At 37.9% G+C, this 17,268-nt stretch overlaps 2 protein-coding genes across 7 annotated transcripts in view; one reads left to right on the forward strand and one right to left on the reverse strand.

The window, feature by feature from the left end:
* The window catches only part of BCAR3 (BCAR3 adaptor protein, NSP family member), a 60,985-nt gene extending 59,051 nt beyond the window's left edge, over positions 1-1,934 (forward strand). For all 4 annotated transcript variants that reach the window (XM_058030182.1, XM_058030184.1, XM_058030183.1 and 1 more), the window contains 2 exons: positions 665-877; positions 1,629-1,934. In XM_058030182.1, coding sequence (XP_057886165.1) covers positions 665-877; positions 1,629-1,816 — 401 coding nt within the window. In that variant the 3' untranslated portion in view covers positions 1,817-1,934. The remainder of the gene's footprint in view (positions 1-664; positions 878-1,628) is intronic.
* Positions 1,935-2,913: 979 nt separating this feature from the next.
* The window catches only part of FNBP1L (formin binding protein 1 like), a 52,753-nt gene continuing 38,398 nt past the window's right edge, over positions 2,914-17,268 (reverse strand). Inside the window, exons 9-17 of one of the 3 annotated variants that reach the window (XM_058030187.1) lie at positions 16,821-17,024; positions 14,345-14,503; positions 10,884-10,898; positions 8,729-8,838; positions 8,025-8,157; positions 7,479-7,573; positions 6,835-6,983; positions 6,293-6,451; positions 2,914-5,247 (exon numbers count right to left, since the gene is read on the reverse strand). In XM_058030187.1, coding sequence (XP_057886170.1) covers positions 5,240-5,247; positions 6,293-6,451; positions 6,835-6,983; positions 7,479-7,573; positions 8,025-8,157; positions 8,729-8,838; positions 10,884-10,898; positions 14,345-14,503; positions 16,821-17,024 — 1,032 coding nt within the window. In that variant the 3' untranslated portion in view covers positions 2,914-5,239. Of the gene's footprint in view, positions 6,452-6,834; positions 6,984-7,478; positions 7,574-8,024; positions 8,158-8,728; positions 8,839-10,883; positions 10,899-14,344; positions 14,504-16,820; positions 17,025-17,268 lie in introns of all 3 variants that reach the window. The other 2 variants (XM_058030186.1, XM_058030188.1) reach the window with 2 other exon arrangements.

Consider the following 17,268-nt stretch of genomic DNA (forward strand, 5'->3'; position numbering starts at 1 on the left):
TAATGCCTGTATCCCTGCAGAATAGAACATTTTTCCCACATCCCAACTTCCTCTGTGTCAAACAGAAACTGACACATTGCATCATCTTGCCAAAAAAACATGAAAAAAAAAAATCTCTCCTCTAGCAGCTTTTGCTTCTTGCTTTGTCTGTTAGATCAGAGGATGATCAATAATAAAGATGAAAAATAGAAATAATGGGTTAGGTAATTCTGGGCACATTAGGTGCCCCTGTGCCAAATTCACTGTAGCTCTAGTTTCTAGAGGGACACGAGGCAGAGAAAATAATTTCTCAGAACATTTCTCCAAGAGAACAGGTAGACAGTGAAAGCTTTTTAGCTGCTTGGATATTTTTTATTGCAATGACCAATTCTGGAAATGTTTAAAATCTGTGCCACTGTCTAGTAATTCAGCAGGACTTTCCCCTCTGGCAAATGCAGCTTTCCAACACCAATTGGTGTTGGTCTTCTTCCCCAACCAGTTCACTGGAACTTGGTATTACAGGTATATTTAAGGTAAGGTTTTTGAAGGCTATCTGTCCTCCATTTGAAAGATGGAAAACAGACAGTAGTTTCCAACTTAAAAAAGGACACTGCAGTTACAATACCTTCTTCAATTAACAGTAATGTGTGATGATATGAGATGTATGATCATTTCTCTATTCCAGAAACCATCAGTGCTCCACAGAACAACATAACAGTGCCACTGCTGATGCCTCTTGTTACCCTGCTGGAGCGCCAAGCTGTTATTTTTGAAGGCATGGAGCTGTGGGAAAGCAGTGACCAGAGTGGTGAAATAATGCTCAGGCACCTGGGCACAGCACGCCTGATCGCGCAGCACGCCGAGACTTTCCGGCTGAGGGCACAGCAGCTGCTGCAAGGTACGAGAGAGAGAGGGGCTGCTGCCTGCCACGGGCCCCTGCAGGTCAGAGACACAAACCCTGCTCTTTGGCAGGAGCTGAGAGAGCAGCAAGTGTCCTGCAGGAAATTCAGTCTGAGGACAACATTAATATTGTTTAAAAGCAGAGAGTAAATTACGCATCACTACAGCAAGCATTTTTGCTAAACATACTCTTAAGTTCTCATGACTCAATATGCTGACCCTTCTGGCAACTGAACAGAAGTACAGTGCAGACTGAGGATAACTTCCTATCTTCTGTACAAGATAAAATTCCTACTCTGATTATTACAGTTAAAACACTACCCTAATAGTCTTTACAAAAGTGCAAGTTGCAGCACTGAGATTGTGACCACTTGTGGCCAGAAAGCAGCAGCATGTTAACAATGTGACTTTATTGTTCAAACTTGCAGTGGAAAAGTTAAGGGAGTGGGGAGAAATACAGCAATTTCTGCAGGCAGCATGTACACATCAGTAATGATATTGAGGGTCTGCCTGCAATGACAATTCTAGACATTAGGAGTGAGCAAGGCTAGCCTATCCCAGTGTCCTTAGAGCCATCAGTGTTACCAGAATGTCAAAGCTGGAAAGGTTTTTTTTATGAGCTTGTTAAAATCATTGTGCAAACAGAACCTAGTGCAGCTTATTTGGAGAGAAGACAGTTTAAAAGCCATTTCTACAGAATAAAAAAAATTTCCTGGTGGTGACACTGTGGGATTCTTTTTACCTACTAGGTTTCCAGCCAGATGAAGAGCTGAGTGAAATCTTCAAGACAGAATTTCAAATGAGATTGCTCTGGGGCAGCAAAGGAGCGCAAGTTAATCAAAGTGAGAGATACGAGAAATTCAGCCGGATCTTAACTGCACTTTCCCGAAAACTGGAGCCTCCTCCAGTGAGGCTGGTGGAACAATTAAGTATATAAGACTCTGGAAACACTATTTAAGTGATATACTTGAAATAACCGTAGCATTCTTATGGCAATTTGATACTGCAGAAACTTCTTGCATTTCACAAGATGTTTAGAACTTTTAACTGCACAATGCACACTTGTTTTAAAACTACTGATTTCTAAACAAATTATTTATTTACTGTGTCACCAAGTCATTTACTGATCCCTCTAAACAGGTTCTCCCTTTATTTCCCCAAAGTGATGCCAAGGAGTTTTAATGAGGCCAAGGAGTAAGGGCATTGGCATCTTAATATTAAGATGAAGCATATAGTGTAAATAAAATGATAGATTAATTATCTGACATGGCAGGAAATTTGTTGTATAATAGTCCTTTAATGAATATAAAAACCACTGTAGATAGAATTGTGAAGTGTATCTTTATGGAAAATAATTTGCATATTTACAAATCACAGAAACACTGCAAGTTGCAGAAATGATCCTTTATCTGTAACCAGAAGGCTCAGACTTCACTGTGCCTATGAAAGCAGGCTGTGTATGTGTTGGGACAACTTCCCCTTTTTTTTAAGACAGCCTCTGTAGTACTTCAGCTTTTGCTGGGGCCTGCACAACAGCTATGCTGCCAGCAATGAATGATGAAATGGCAAGAACAAACAATCCAGGTAATTAAAATGCTTTCAGACATGAGTAAATGTGGGTGTATGTATGTATTAAACTTGCTTCATTTATTGAGGTGAATCACTTTGGTAAGTACTTTTTCCTTGGGTGAAGACAAAGAATAAGGTGTTACCACTTTTTTACAGGAAATCACCATGTACACAGTTCATTATACAAAGAGTCTTAGCAGCAAATCCCACTTTGTTATATACAGAACTGGTGACAAAGAGTTGTCCTGAGATGTTGTACAAATATTTAAGTCAGAGCTGCATGTGCTCATTGTCAGTAAGCCTATTTCTTACAGCACTGGAGTAGGATGACAACACAACCAGCACCAGATCTGTTCCTCCTAGCTACAATCACAGCAGAGGTTTTTACATCCAGAACAAGACTTTACAGACCTCATACTGAACAGGTGCCTGTCAATCTTAACAGAAGACAAATGGGGAAGCTAATTACTTAGACCATGAAAAGATTTTTTATTCCATGAAAATATTCTCAACAGAGAACACTATTTTTAAACAAAGCATTTAACATTTAGGAAATCAACATGTGCACAAAAAAGGATTAAAAAATTACTGGAAAATGTCTGATTGATTCTTTAAAACAACTCACATTCAGAATTTTAGAGTAAGTGATTTATAAGCTGTGCAAGTACAAATGCTTTTTCCTATGTTTAATAACCCTCATACAAGTTGCACTATCCCTCTTGAAAGCAACCTGCCTCCAAAGGAAGCAAATCCTGGTTTCAGAAAAACAAACAGTAGTGTGAAAAGAACATTTAGTCTTTTACCAGGAAGTGTTATTACTGACCTCCTAGGCTGTTAGCCAGGCAGACCACAGGCCCTTAACCAGAAAATACACAGATCACATTTCTTCCTCTTCACAGAACTACAGAATCACAGAATATGCTGGGTTGGAAGGGACCCACAAGGATGACTGAATTTTCTCCAAAATAAAAAAGTACTAAATTTTAAAAAAGGAGAAAAAAAAAAAAAAAAAACCAAGGAAAAAAACCCCAATCCCAACAACCACCCCCCCCCAAGAAGCCCAAACCCAAAAAAACTACCTAAGTAGTTTTGTCAGTATTGAGTAATGTCACATTATTATATAAATAACCCTGTATACAAGCTCCAAAAATCTAAACTTTAGAGTTTAATAGGCCCCATAATAGACTAGGTCAAGCTGTGTAATAGTGGTATACATAACAAAAGGAAAAAACCTCTACACAAGTCACTCAAATTCAGTTTTACTGGTAGTACAGTTCCTAATAACACTGAAATGAAAAAGAATCCAGCACTGCTGCATCCACATATTGCTTCAGACCCCAGAGAAACAGGATGTTTTAATTATTATTCCATAATACACTGCCAAACAGCAGGTGGCTGGGTTGACAAGCTTGTGTTGATGTAAGTGTCCCTCCCCCCCAACATCTCTAGTCTAATTCTTATCACCCTAATCAATCAGATATGATGTATTTATCAATAGAACCACAAATGGGAGGCAAGACAACATAAGCAATAGGGGCACTGCAGACAACTATATTTACACGTATAAACATATCCAAATTTCAATTGTTTACAAGTAAAAGTGCACAAAGATCATTACGAAGTTTCACTCAAATGTCACCTGGTCCATACAATGAAGCATCACCTGGAAATGAACTAGCACTGCAGTAATTGAAATTGGAACGTCATAGTGAAAAACTAAAAGACAGTTTCCATAAAAATCTTTTAAAAAAATATTAAAGTCAAATGAGGAGATACACGTTTCAATGTATAAAATTCATGGATGCACCATGTATCCAGTAAAGTAGAGCTCTAGAAAACACCTACCGTGGCTACCTCAGCAGCTGCAGCACTGTGAAAGAGCTGAGACACAAAGCCCTTTGTGGGATACTGTAAGTGGTAGTGTTGGCAAACAACAGATTTAGGCACTCTAGTTTAAGGCAGCAGTTGAATGGCAAGTGGTTGACTTTTGAAAACAGTCATTAACTTGCAGTGGTGAATCCTCTGGTTGTGCTCCAGGCTGTCAGTGCTCACAACAGGTTACTGAAGGGCTGAAGGTGGACCACAGTTCTAGGAGTTTCTCTTGATTGCATTGTAGGCTAGAGCTGAGATGCATTATTCCCCCAAATTAACACAATACTTTACAGTCGCTTATCAGTTATGCCAAACATCTGGAATGTAATGATGGTTGCAGTGGTATTGTTATAGCAGCATACATGGATACTGGGATGAAACTCTAGTGCTGAAGATATTTAAAGAAAATGGTTTGTTACAAAACAAGATGAGCAATGATGGCAAAGTGTTACTCAGAACATGCCTGACTGTCCTAGGCATGCAGGAGGAGGTTAACGGCGAGCATGGAGGTGGCACAGGCAGACTGATAACTGACAAAGGGCTCTAAATGCCAATAAAAGTGAGTTGGAAATGAGCATCTTTGAGAAAATTAAAATGGTGCACAAGCTAAAATATAGTTTGTGCACCTGGGACAACCTAGGACAATGAAAAGAAAGCAATTTTAGGAGCAGTAGCCTTTTTGCTCTGGTTATGGAACTCTTATTTTCCTGCACAAATTGAAGATTTTGTAGTACATCCTTACCTATATATGGAGATGCTAAGATGTTAGTGACTACTAAATGTATGTCTGCATGCATTCATGCAACTAGCTTGTCCCTTGGGCCTCCCAGTCTAGTACCCCTCCCCTCCCCACCCCCACCCCCCCAGCAGCTGCATGTAACCTCCTTCAAGATCTCGCCCATTTTCTCAGAAACCCGCTTCAGGAACCTGCAGTCCAAGAGGAAAAAGAAAAGAACAAAGTTACTGAAGGCCTTTAGAAGACAGAGAAGCGTGCTCAGTTCTAACAGGCCATTCTCAGTGGCTAAACATTAGCCTTCTACTTAATGCCACAAATTCTCATTAGAAATACAAAATCAGCTTTTTTTTTTCCAGTAATCAAGTTGTGCAATGCAGCTTCCAATCCTCAGTGATTTAACAATGAGGATAATTACTGTACATTTAAGACACTGTCCTCAGACTAAACACAATACAATTCAAAGACTTAGTTTACAGGCACAGATTAAGAGTATAAAATCATTCCCTCATCAGGAGCAGAGAGTTTCCAGTAAGACATCAAGCACTACATGTGATCTTTTTTTGTTTGTTCAAGGTATCTAGAGTTAAAACAATGACATCATGTCCAATACAGAACATTCTACATTACAAGTACTGAAAAGGAAGGAGATAGGTCAGTGGACTTTCTGTCCTTCTTAATCATAATGTTTTTTCCTGAGTATTTTTGTTGAACTTTCAGAATCAGAAAACATTTTCCTGTTTAAGAAGTGAAAGCTGCCAAGTATTTGCTAAGGAAGGAAATTAATAATTTTCAGTAACTGAGTTCAGTTAGTTATTAGAGGAAAAAGATCTCTGTTTTAAGAATACAGTTTAAGTCATAAAAGTGGGAACAGTAAATCTTAGAGATCTTTAAATTTTAAGTATTTTTTCAGTTCTCTATAAAAACTAAGAATTCCACAGAACAAGCAGGAATCTTGGTCTTTTTCATTGCAATAGCTGAATTGGATTTAGTGCTTTGTAAAGCAGGAAAGCATAAGACATTGGTCAAAATTACAGACCAGTGTTAGATGCATAATTTAATGTGGTCATCTCTGAAAGAACTACAGCTAACTCCCCATGGAAACAACAGATCATTGCTGACTTCTGATTCTGTAACTCTTTCCATGAGTCTGTACAACTTACAATTTTTCCACTATTTTCCCTGGGGAATGTACAACTGAGAGCTGCCAGTTTTACTGTTAGATATAGGTTACTGCACCTTTGCTGTTTTTCTCTAGCGTTACATCTATATATGATGTTGGCACATAGCCTTCCTCTCCATTATGTCTTCGAGCTCTTGTCCACCCATCTCCTTTGTCCTCCTCAATAATGTACAAAATTTCCCCTTCTTTCATTGCTAGGGTGCCTTCATTATGACCTGGGAAGAACAAGAGGCAAGGAATTCTTACTGTTCAGACAGAATTTCAAGTCATCTTTTTCCCAAGGCATAGTTTCCAAATTATATATAAACAGGAAGCGTGAAAAATCTGTGCAAGAGAACATATGGCCAAACAGACTTAGAAAAAAATCCAGTCCCAATTTGTAAAGCTGAGTATTTTCCAATAGCTGTGCTAATATTTATCTTAAAACAGCACAAGTACTGCTCATGAATTAAAGTAATTTGTAAAGTACCTTCATTGATCTTTTAAGCAATTAGTTACTCACACATGTAATTTGTTTAAATCATTTTACCTGTCTTCTTTGTAACAAATCATCCATGCCTTACAGTCGAAGAATCTCAGTGCACGTGGTTAACCTTACCATCAAATGGATATATTGCCTTGCAATGTCCTATAGCTGGTAATGGATCATCATCTTCAAACTCGTCATCGAACTCACTGGGATGAGCGTGCTGCTGTGGTGGGCCACGAACCTCCTGGTTGGCATCGTCCGTGTAACTCCCTTCAGGGCTGCAATGCAATGATGGCAGCATGAGGACTCGGAGCAGTTCTTGGCTCCAAAACTCACAACATCCATGCATCACAGAAAGGGCAGGTCATGGATATTGTACTGCAATTCCTGTTAGCAGTTCCAACATTACTGTCAGGTGATTACTGAAAAAACTCTAGCAAAAGCTTACACTATATTCTGCTTGAGAAACAAACATAAATTTGACATACCTGTCTCCACAGAACACAGAAAACTAGTGAGCCTTGTGCAATGGAATTAAGACAGGTTGAGAAGGCACTGCTATTAATGAGTAGGTGTTTCAATTAGACTATTTTTATATGTTACCAGAATGGCAAGAAGAGACCTTTAGAAGTCAGAACCCATTAAGATTATCCTTTAGAAGGAAAGGAAATTTATCCACTCGGGGAGGATAAGTAACAGCCATCACTCCTGTAACCTGCAGAGAGCTGTACAGACTAGCACAGGATCTAAAGCAGGGGAGACAGAATAGTGACCTCTCTCGGCCCTGGGTGACAAGGTGGTTGATGTCGCTGCTGTGCCGCCTGTCGCTTCTGGCTGCCACTTTACCTTCGACTTCAGAGAGCCAGGCCTTGGGGAAAAAAGGCAAATGTTGGTGTCAAAGAAAAACTGATTCTAAACCAGCACATTGAACAAATGCATCGTACTGCAGACAGTTCACAGCCACACAGAGATTGCAGTCAGATGTCAAGTCTCATAATTATTTCACACAAAGCATGAATCTATCATTTATGCTTAGCCTATGGTCCATACTAGCCTGAGGAAAAAATCTTTAATTACATGTGAATTTCAGAATAAGTGAATAATAATATATTCTTCTGAGCAGTTTATATCTTTAATCATGTACATCTTTATTTTGGGTAGATGTACATACTTGAAAATACAGCGCCCCACAAAAACTTTATCAGGACATCTACTCTTCAATCAAGTAGTTTTTCTGGGTGCTACATTTAAAATCTGTATGGCAAAATACAATTGTACCAATCATTTACATTTTCCAAGAAACTGTTTTAGAATCTAACCTCATTCTTGTGTATTTCCATCCGCAGACGGTCCATATTGCTCATAGTCTCAGTTAATTTTGGTTGCAAACTGCTTGGATCACCCATCTGAGGATTTTTTTCATAAACATCCTTCATCTTGATGAGGGCATCTCTAAAAACACACAGACCATTACAATAATTAATATACCAGTATTGATTCATTAAAGCTAAATAAGGTGTATGAGATCCTGAACTGTGATTAGATCTCAAGCACAGCAGTAAGGAACTGGTCTTCATACCATGCCTAAATCCTTCTCCCACTCAGTCATCTCAGCCTTCTGCTTTCCTTTCTTGTGCTGTGCACAGGCACACAAGGACTCCAACTGTTGACTCTTACCTGTATAGTCCCAGTACTGTTTCCATACTGTTTGCTGTATACAATTTCCTAAATATTGGTCACATTCTGTTCTTAAAGCACGAAGTTGCAGCTATCGTGCTCAACTGACACATCTTTTAAAACACCATTTTAGAGCCAATGCTCCCTTTCCAGTATTAGAATCAAAATGAGTATTACAGTAAAGCAGAAGGAAGCTATATTAACAGAACCTACATACAACAAACTATGAACTTTAAAAGGTTATTAATAGCCTGTCTCCTAGCTTTTGAGCACTGTTGGTTAGGTAGAGGATGTAAAAAACACCAGAGAGAGAACCATGACAGAACCCCCCAAAAAATGCACTCACTTTTGGTCTGTTTCCTTCTGTAGTTCTCTGTTAAGTTCATCAATTCTCTGCTGCAGTTTCTTGCGTCTTTGCTCTGGAGGGAGATGGCTGAAATCTTCTAGTGCAGGGCCCTGCAAGCAGAAATCCCATGAAACAAGCAACCACATGCACGGGTCTGGGCAGCTGAACTGACAAACCCACACATGGACAGTGCTCACTGGAAGCAGATGGACCTTCTTAAAAACTCTACCGGACAGACAGCTCTACAAAAGACTGCACAGAATAAATGCATGTTCTTGCTGCCAGAGTGGAGTCACTCAGTCAAGGTGCTTTCTGCCTTCTGTAGCAGTTGGCTCACAGAGGTAACTCAAAATTTCTAGACTTTATTTTTCTGAAGTCATATACCTCTTACATCCACTGCACTTAAAGAAGATTAAGAAAGGACAGAATAATTTGAGTCAGAACAAAAATCTAAGATGTGCATATAATATATATACACATATATATAAATTGTTTCTTTCTCTGGACTGTGTTCTGTGGTCATTTGGATGGTATCAAAAGAAAAATGCTGTAATTTGGATCTTCACTCCAAAGCACTATTATAGTTCTCTTCCAGAACTTTAGCAATCCTAGAAAACATATTAAAATTTACAAAGTTCTGATGAATTTTACCTCAAGTAAAACTGGTTCACAAAGCACAGAAAAAGCCTTTGTAATATCAAAATTATTACTTAAATTTGTTTATTTGACTCCAAACTTGCTCAAATACTCCAAGTCACCTTTTTTTACAGGAAAAAAAGAAACAAAAAAACAACAACCAAAAACTTCAGGGAGGGAAAAAAACCCTCTTACTTCCCAAACTTTAAAAAAAAATCATAAATCAGCCAATTTAAGACCACCTATTTTATGAACCCAGACTTGCAAACTTGATTGCAAACCTGTGCCAGGATTATAACGAGCAGGATAGAAGGGCCTGGGTATGAAATGCATGGGAAGTGATTTTTTTTTTTTTTATGTATCTTGCAAGTTTGTTGTGAAAACTCTTCCCCTCAGGGTGACAGACACTGACAGCGTTAAGAAGGAAATACAGTACATGTCTTACTCACCAAAGAGTTGGTTTGTTGGGTTTTTTTTTGGTTGGTTGGTTTTTGTAATCCCATTTGCCTAAGGAAGTTGGTTTTAACCTAAGAAACCCACTTACCCTCCATGGAGGCAAACCAAACTAGCCAGCATTTCTTTTGTCAAGAAGGAAGTTTACAGAAACTTGACTGTTCAGATTTTGACATAAGCCTTGGGCTCAGATGCCAAGTTTCCAACACCCCCTCCTTATGGATCTTCTCACCCTCTCAACTTTTCTGCACTTGTAAAATCAATCTCATTACTTTTTGAGAAGGGAATACAAGACATGGTAAAAGAAGGAGAATCAAGGTATGTTTTCAAAATAAAACAAGGGTTTTCTTTCTGGAGGAAGAAGAATAGAACTGTGTATAGTCTCAAAGTCCAGAGATGAAAAAAGACATAAACAAACTTCCTATTCCCTTCAGAAAGTCTCCCAAGAAAACACTGCTAAGTGGAATACACCACAAAGAAACAAAAATACAATCATGTCCTCTCTATCATTCTTCCTTACATGTTGGTTTAAACCAGACTATCCTACAAATTAATCAGAAGAACAGAGGGGGTTTTTTGTGACTTTTTACTGATTTACCCTGCAATACAATATTGATTAAGGCATGATTTTATTTAATATAACAGTGTCCTGTATTTCTGAGCATAAAGATCCTCCCCTGCAAATTTTTCTTCCAAATTCAAAGGAGTGTAGTATTCAGTATTTCTTCATTACACAAATTTTATAATCTTTTCATATACATATTTTATGCTGCTCAAACAATTTTCCTAACAAAGAAAAATCACCAAGTATTTCCATCATGACCAACTTGTGAATACTGGTCAACTCTAAAGTCCCACAATTGCAGATTTAGTTGCAGCCAAATCACAAATCTAATAGTCTTACATTAAGCATGGATGATTAAGAAGACTGTGCATATGAGTGGAAAATCTGAAGATGTATTTCAGCACCTGACTTAAAGCAGTTATGATATGGAAACACTTTCAGAGGATTATTTTCATGCTATCTCAGCAGAAGTACAGCAGACAGATCAGCACACGGGCTTACCATCTTCACCGACCACTGCACAGTTCATTTGAAAACAGAAAGAAACGGGAAATTATTCACATGCAATGACCAGTTACCAAAGTGACTAATGCCTAAAAATGTATTTTTAAAAATCACTTAAGGATTGAAGTTTTCATTTATAAAAAATACATTTTACTGTAAGCACAATAAAATAATTGCTTTAAGAATTACTGATTAAAAAATACTAGGTGATAATGGGTACTTTTAACTTACAAAATTTTAACACACAACTTCATTAAACTACTTTTGTATTTTAGTGTTCTGAATAAAGGGCTGAGCCTTCTGTTGTAGGAAAAGAAACACACACACAGCCAACATTACACAAAATAGCAGAATTTGATGATGATGGACTGATCAGCCATATACAAAAATTTTTTTAACGATAGCTCAAAATCCAATGCATTCTCCCTTATAAATGCTGTTTTTGCAATGTATTTAGTTTATTATCACAGCAGATCTAGAATAAACAGAGACATTTTTAAAGTCCAGAAGTAACTAATTTTACTTTCTGAAAAGAAGCATTTGGGTCGTTGTTGTTATCTAAAATTGTTTTAGTCCAGATAAAAATAAAGACATTTAAAGAGTAAAGACTTTATCCTTAGAAGAAGCAAATAAAACATGGGTGCCAGGAGCTGAATCTTGGCTTTAACAATCCCAGCATTTTTGAAGCTCTACCATGCTTTTAAAGATTTGGACAACCCCTTCCAGAGAAACACCAAGCATCTTAGAAGACAGGTATCTCAACTTCACTTCTGACCCTGAGCAATTTTTAAGGCTGCTGCCTGGGGTACATATACATTAGAATTTCTAGCAATGAGGGACATAAAGCACCTTCAAAAACAGTATTTTGGTAGGAATCTTGAAGTCCAGAGATGCAAAATTACATCAACAAACTTCCTGTTCCCTTCACAAAGAGTCTTCCAATAAAACTCTGTTAAGGTCTACAGATCACTGCTGATAATGCAGATATTTTATGTACCAAGTGGCATCAAGCACAGACCTCTCTAAGCACTAACACTGTCTGGAATTGTTAATATTTTAAAGGAGAAGCAGCAGCAGGTACCAGCAGTGCTAACACAGCTACACTGGCTTACACCTTCTGTAAATGCCTACTCTACAGCTACTGTTTGCTGCTCTTGCTCTGGGAAATGACAGGAGAATGAACTATGTGAAGCACAGAGTGGAGGAACACTGGGGCTGTGATCTCCAGCACCTTGACTGAGATCCTGTACAGAGCCTGTTACATAAAATGACCAGGATGCTTCACTGGCTGATGGATGCCAACTCACAGATAAAGCTCAGCAGAAGCAAACTGAGCACCATCTTACATGGGCAGATGGTCAGAGGACAAAGGGGAACATTTTTTAACTGAAAGAAGATAGATTTAGATTGAATGTTAGGAAGAAATTCTATACTCAGAGGGTGGGGAGGCACTGGCACAGGTTGCTCAGAGCAGCTGTGGCTGCCCCATCCCTGGTGGGTTCAAGGCCAGGTTGGATGGGGCTCTGAGCAGCCTGCTCTAGTGCAAGGGGTCCCTGCCCGTGGCAGGGGATGACCTTGAGGTTCCTTCCAAACCAAGCCTTTCTATCATTCCATGGTTTAGTATTTCTGCATTTCAGTACCACTTGGAAATAATTTTCCAGGGACAAAACACGTGGGAAACAGCATCACATACTATTAAGCATTTAATATTGTATATTATAAAGATAAGACTGATCAAGATTCAAAAAAAAAAATCTATTACTAGTCCAGTATACATTTAAGTTCAAAAGACATTAAAAATATGCAATTATGTGGTCTTTGTTAAAATGCTTGCAAGGAAATTCAGAATATATGTAAATTAAATGCTCATTTTTGAAGATTTTACAGCAATAAAGTCTTTCATATTATGGCACATTGGAGTGAGTCTAGATCTGCAGGACCCTAGTGATGCTTCCTAATGTTAAAGAATTATTAAATTTAAATTATTTAAAGAATTTATTAATTCAACTTTACAACATGAAGAATGTATTTAAAAATCAATAAAGATATGGCTTCATTTTCCATTAGCACTCTATAGTAGTTATATGATCTTTCCCTTCAGAAGAGGTTCTAGACCTACTGGTACTACAAGGTGACGATTGGTGAGGCAGCAGTCAGTAGTTGCAGTGACCCACAAAACCAAAGTGCAATCAAGGCCTGTGCCATTCCACCAGCTCCTCCCTGAGCCCTGAAGAGGCATCACCTCCACAACCAGAGCCAATCATGATCTAATGGCTGGAAAGGGAAAGGAGACCCTGCCTACCACACAGACTTGGAGGAACACAAGGATTCTCCAAAAAATGGCAGTGCTAGGAAGGCTCTCTCCAAGGTATCTGGGGGCCTGAAATTAGATGCCACAACATGATTTAAGATAAATAAAGAAAGTTTTAACTGTAACTCATTCTGCTTCACAATGACAACAAGGGAGCCTCTGAACTGTATCTTTACTGCAAGAGAGCATTGTTGTACCTTGATCTCCACATTATGACAACAACAGTCAACCATTCTTGATGCTCATGAGATAGCAAGCCCACATTGTCTTGAAATACCAAAAAATTATTAATTATATACAACCAAATGCATCCAATTACCTTTTTATTTGGATGAATAAATACCACTAAACAACATGAGCTGGGCAGCCTGTGCTTTTCTGACATAACAGGAAAGTAACAGTACACTTATCACTAGCAGCATAAATGTTGCTAGGAAACCACTTCATATTTCCCTTCTACTGGCTTCCAGACAAATTCTATTTGCAGAATATGCCACTGTATTAGTAAATTAATTGATAAGTCTCTGTGGCATTTGGTAGTAAATTTTTCAATAATTCTACCCAAAAGAAACTAGGACAAACAAGAGCAACTAATTAATCAGAAAACACATTAATGCTGTAGTGTTTTTTTAAAAAATCAGTATTTCAAAATCTGCCATCACCATAATCTATAGCATTTAATGTACAAAAGGAATTAAATTCTCCATTCTTAGTTCAGTGTCTCGTAATCAACTTCTACTATTTTCAAAGTCAGCAAATAAGACATTGGATCTGTCAGATTATTTTTGTGATAACCGTATATCCAATGATCAATTACTGAAAATATGTGTTATATGATGGTAGGAAAACATTTGTGAATGTGAACAACAATGAAAATCAAACACATGCTGAGCACCCTCTTTATAACACCTTTTTTTAGGCACAAGCATTTTAAATGTGATAAAGAATATTTCTATTTTAATTTCTTTTTAATCTGTTGGCAACTTCTGAATAGTATGAAACAAAGTATCCTAAAACTGACCTTATGGCTGACATGTTACTTTTAACTAAGTAAGCCTTATAATGAGGGTGAAGAGCATTAGAAAAGCCACATCACAAACACACTGCTCATAGCCCATCATGCATTTCAACTCGTTATCAAACTTACCCCTCTTTTGAGGCTTCTGAAAGAAGGAATTCTGGGCTTCCCTGTTTTTATGTCACTCATGCAATAATGCACTGGTTCAATGGAGAATATGGGATACTGGGACCCATTAGGAGTACTGGATGTGTATAAACTAGTAGGGGTTAGGGGTGGGGATTGTGGCTAATGTGGAAATAAAGAAAGCAATAAATAAGCCAAATGTTCAAAGTGATTTTAAAATGAAAATTCTGTCTTACAAAAATAAAATTTCCATCCAACACAGAAACAGGTTGTAACATTCCAGACACATTTATACTATAACTGTATTGGGTTTAAAAGGTTTCTGTCATGAATTAATCTTCAGAGTTATGGGCTGCTGCAGAGAAGGAAGGAAGCTTTAGCCTCAACACTGGCACAAGATCCTAACAAGATCCCAAAGCTCCCTGTCTCTTTTCTTAAAACAGCTCTGCTATTGCTACAATCCTGGAAGCTCAAGCATTTCTGCTCTCTACTTCCTCCTACATATTGAGGCACCCTACCAGGTTAGCCAGAACAGAAATATTTGGTACATCTATGGGGAATGACTAAAACAACAAGTATTCTCAAACTCTATAGTCAAGCTGGACTGACACAATGGCTGCATGGCATTCTTAATATCATCCCAAGAACCTCCTTCCCTTTTTTCAAATTGCTTCTCTCATTTTTTGTCTCTTATGCCTCTGCTATTCTTGCCCAGTTCAACTTCCCTCTAATCCCACTGCTGCACAACTCATTCCCTTTACAAAAGGCTTTTATGTCTTTGACAACAGTAAAAATAGGTAAAGGAATACCTGGAAGTTGAGACCAGCCATAGTTTCAGCTAAATGAAGGTCCAAAGACGCCCATGAACACCCCAGCTGTACTAAACCAACTGATTTTATAATAGATAATTTAAGAATATATTTTAAAGCATGTGATCAGTATTTGGAATTAAATATGTAACTTTCAGTAAATATTTTGCTTCCAGCTGCTGTTTTGTAGAGCACTCCTCCATCCTCCCCAAAACCAGGTGAAAATCAGGGACAAAATCTTTCATTTCATGCGGGTCCTTAGGGAAGAGATGCATGTAGTATGTGCACACACACATCACACCTGTGACTCCATAGAGAAACCAGTAAGGCTGGCTCCCTGAATGCTGCACACAGTGAGTGAACTGGGGAGAAGAAAGAGAAGGGCAAGTCTTGTCAGCTTATTTCAGCTGTCATCACACTAAGGGATTTCCTATAAACTACACCAAATGCCAAGGTCCAGGCTGAAACCAGGGTACACTTATATAACTCTCCAAACTCTCAGAAAGATGTCTTGTGGTCAAACTGGCAATTGTCATCTAATTTCAGAACAGGCTGAATCTCACCCACCTCTGCAGACAAATGCAATATATATGTCCATGTATTAGTGCATGCTATGAATCATTAATTATACTGCATGAAAAGGAAACAATCAGTTTTAACACACAGCTGGAGTTACAGCATATACTGAGGATGGAATAAAAAAAATCAGCTGGATCTTTCCTTTTTGTAAATATCTACTCTCTCAGAATACTATCAAGTGGAAAATAAATTCTGCCATTAAGAAGCCCTAAGAATAGTTTCCTGTAATAAATGACAGAAACTGACTTGGAGCATTAAAATAATCTCGCAAAAATTTGTGGGAATCATTAAAACTGATATACTCCAATATTAAATAAAGATAAATAAATTTAAATATGTACATGCTTCATTCATTTATATAGCAAATGCATGTACTGACAATCTTCTGTTGATCCATGAAGGCATCTTGCACAGGAAGTGTTAACTGTAACTCGTAAGAAAACAAAGTAGTAATTTCAATGCTTTCCATTTTTTCTTGAGCATTGGAATATTTTTACCTAGTTCCTAGTAATATTTCTTCTAGTACATTTACCTTTATGGAGCTTCCACAGTGTGTTTTACCACTGACAGATTATAAATTTTAATGTTTTCAGAGAAACCTCGGGAGTTTTGAAAACTTGCAACAGGTGTAATAAAAATCTATACTTCTCCATGTAAATGTGACATTTAGAAGGGGATTGCTTTTTGTGCCATAACAGACAGATCTGAAGACTGCCCAATTCCAAAGCATACTCTCCTCTCTCCTTATTTTTACACTCACAATTAATACCTTTCCTATGCAACTACAGAAAAAGTCTTTACAGAATCTTAGAAACATTGCAGTAATGGGAAGCTACTTTTATCAAGTAACTATTAAAAATGCTCCCAGACACAAATTACTATAAGAAAAACTGAAAAACTTCCCCATTGACAACTCGATTTTTACCATGGTAAGTACCCAAACCTACTCAACCCTTCTGATCTCCTTACACATACTTTAAAAGACATGGGCAGGCAAAGGGAAGATTTTTTAAAACTACATTAATTGCTACTTCCATGCACTCTCAATGTTCAAATTTTAATTTTCCAAATAGTAATTTCTCAATTGTTACCTTTGGTTTCTTTCCAAATAGCCACAGCTTTCCTTTAGCCTTGCCAACTGTAGTTTTTGTATCAATTCTCATTCCCTCTTGCTTTGGTGTACTGATGGTTCCATCAGAGATAGTTCTGTAAATATTCTGACTGTAGTCTTCAAATGGGAAATCTCCAGGAGGCTCAAAACCAGATTTGAAGCAGTCTATCACTAGTTGAGAGTCCTAAACACAGGACATTAAGGAGTTTAAAAAGCAAACCCATCACACACTTTTGGACCAAGCAAGTGAAGATAACATTCTTTTATCTCAGCATTGTTCATGAGTGTATAGCAAAGCATACTCTGCTATTCAGAATACTCCAGCAAATACTTCCCAAGGGTTACCACAAATTTCACACAGGGCCAAACTACTTTCCACCTTTTCATCTTACAACATTGGCACTGAAATGAAGACAGAACTAAGAAAC

Source organism: Melospiza georgiana, chromosome 9 (assembly GCF_028018845.1).
Source record: "Melospiza georgiana isolate bMelGeo1 chromosome 9, bMelGeo1.pri, whole genome shotgun sequence".
NCBI lineage: Eukaryota > Metazoa > Chordata > Aves > Passeriformes > Passerellidae > Melospiza > Melospiza georgiana.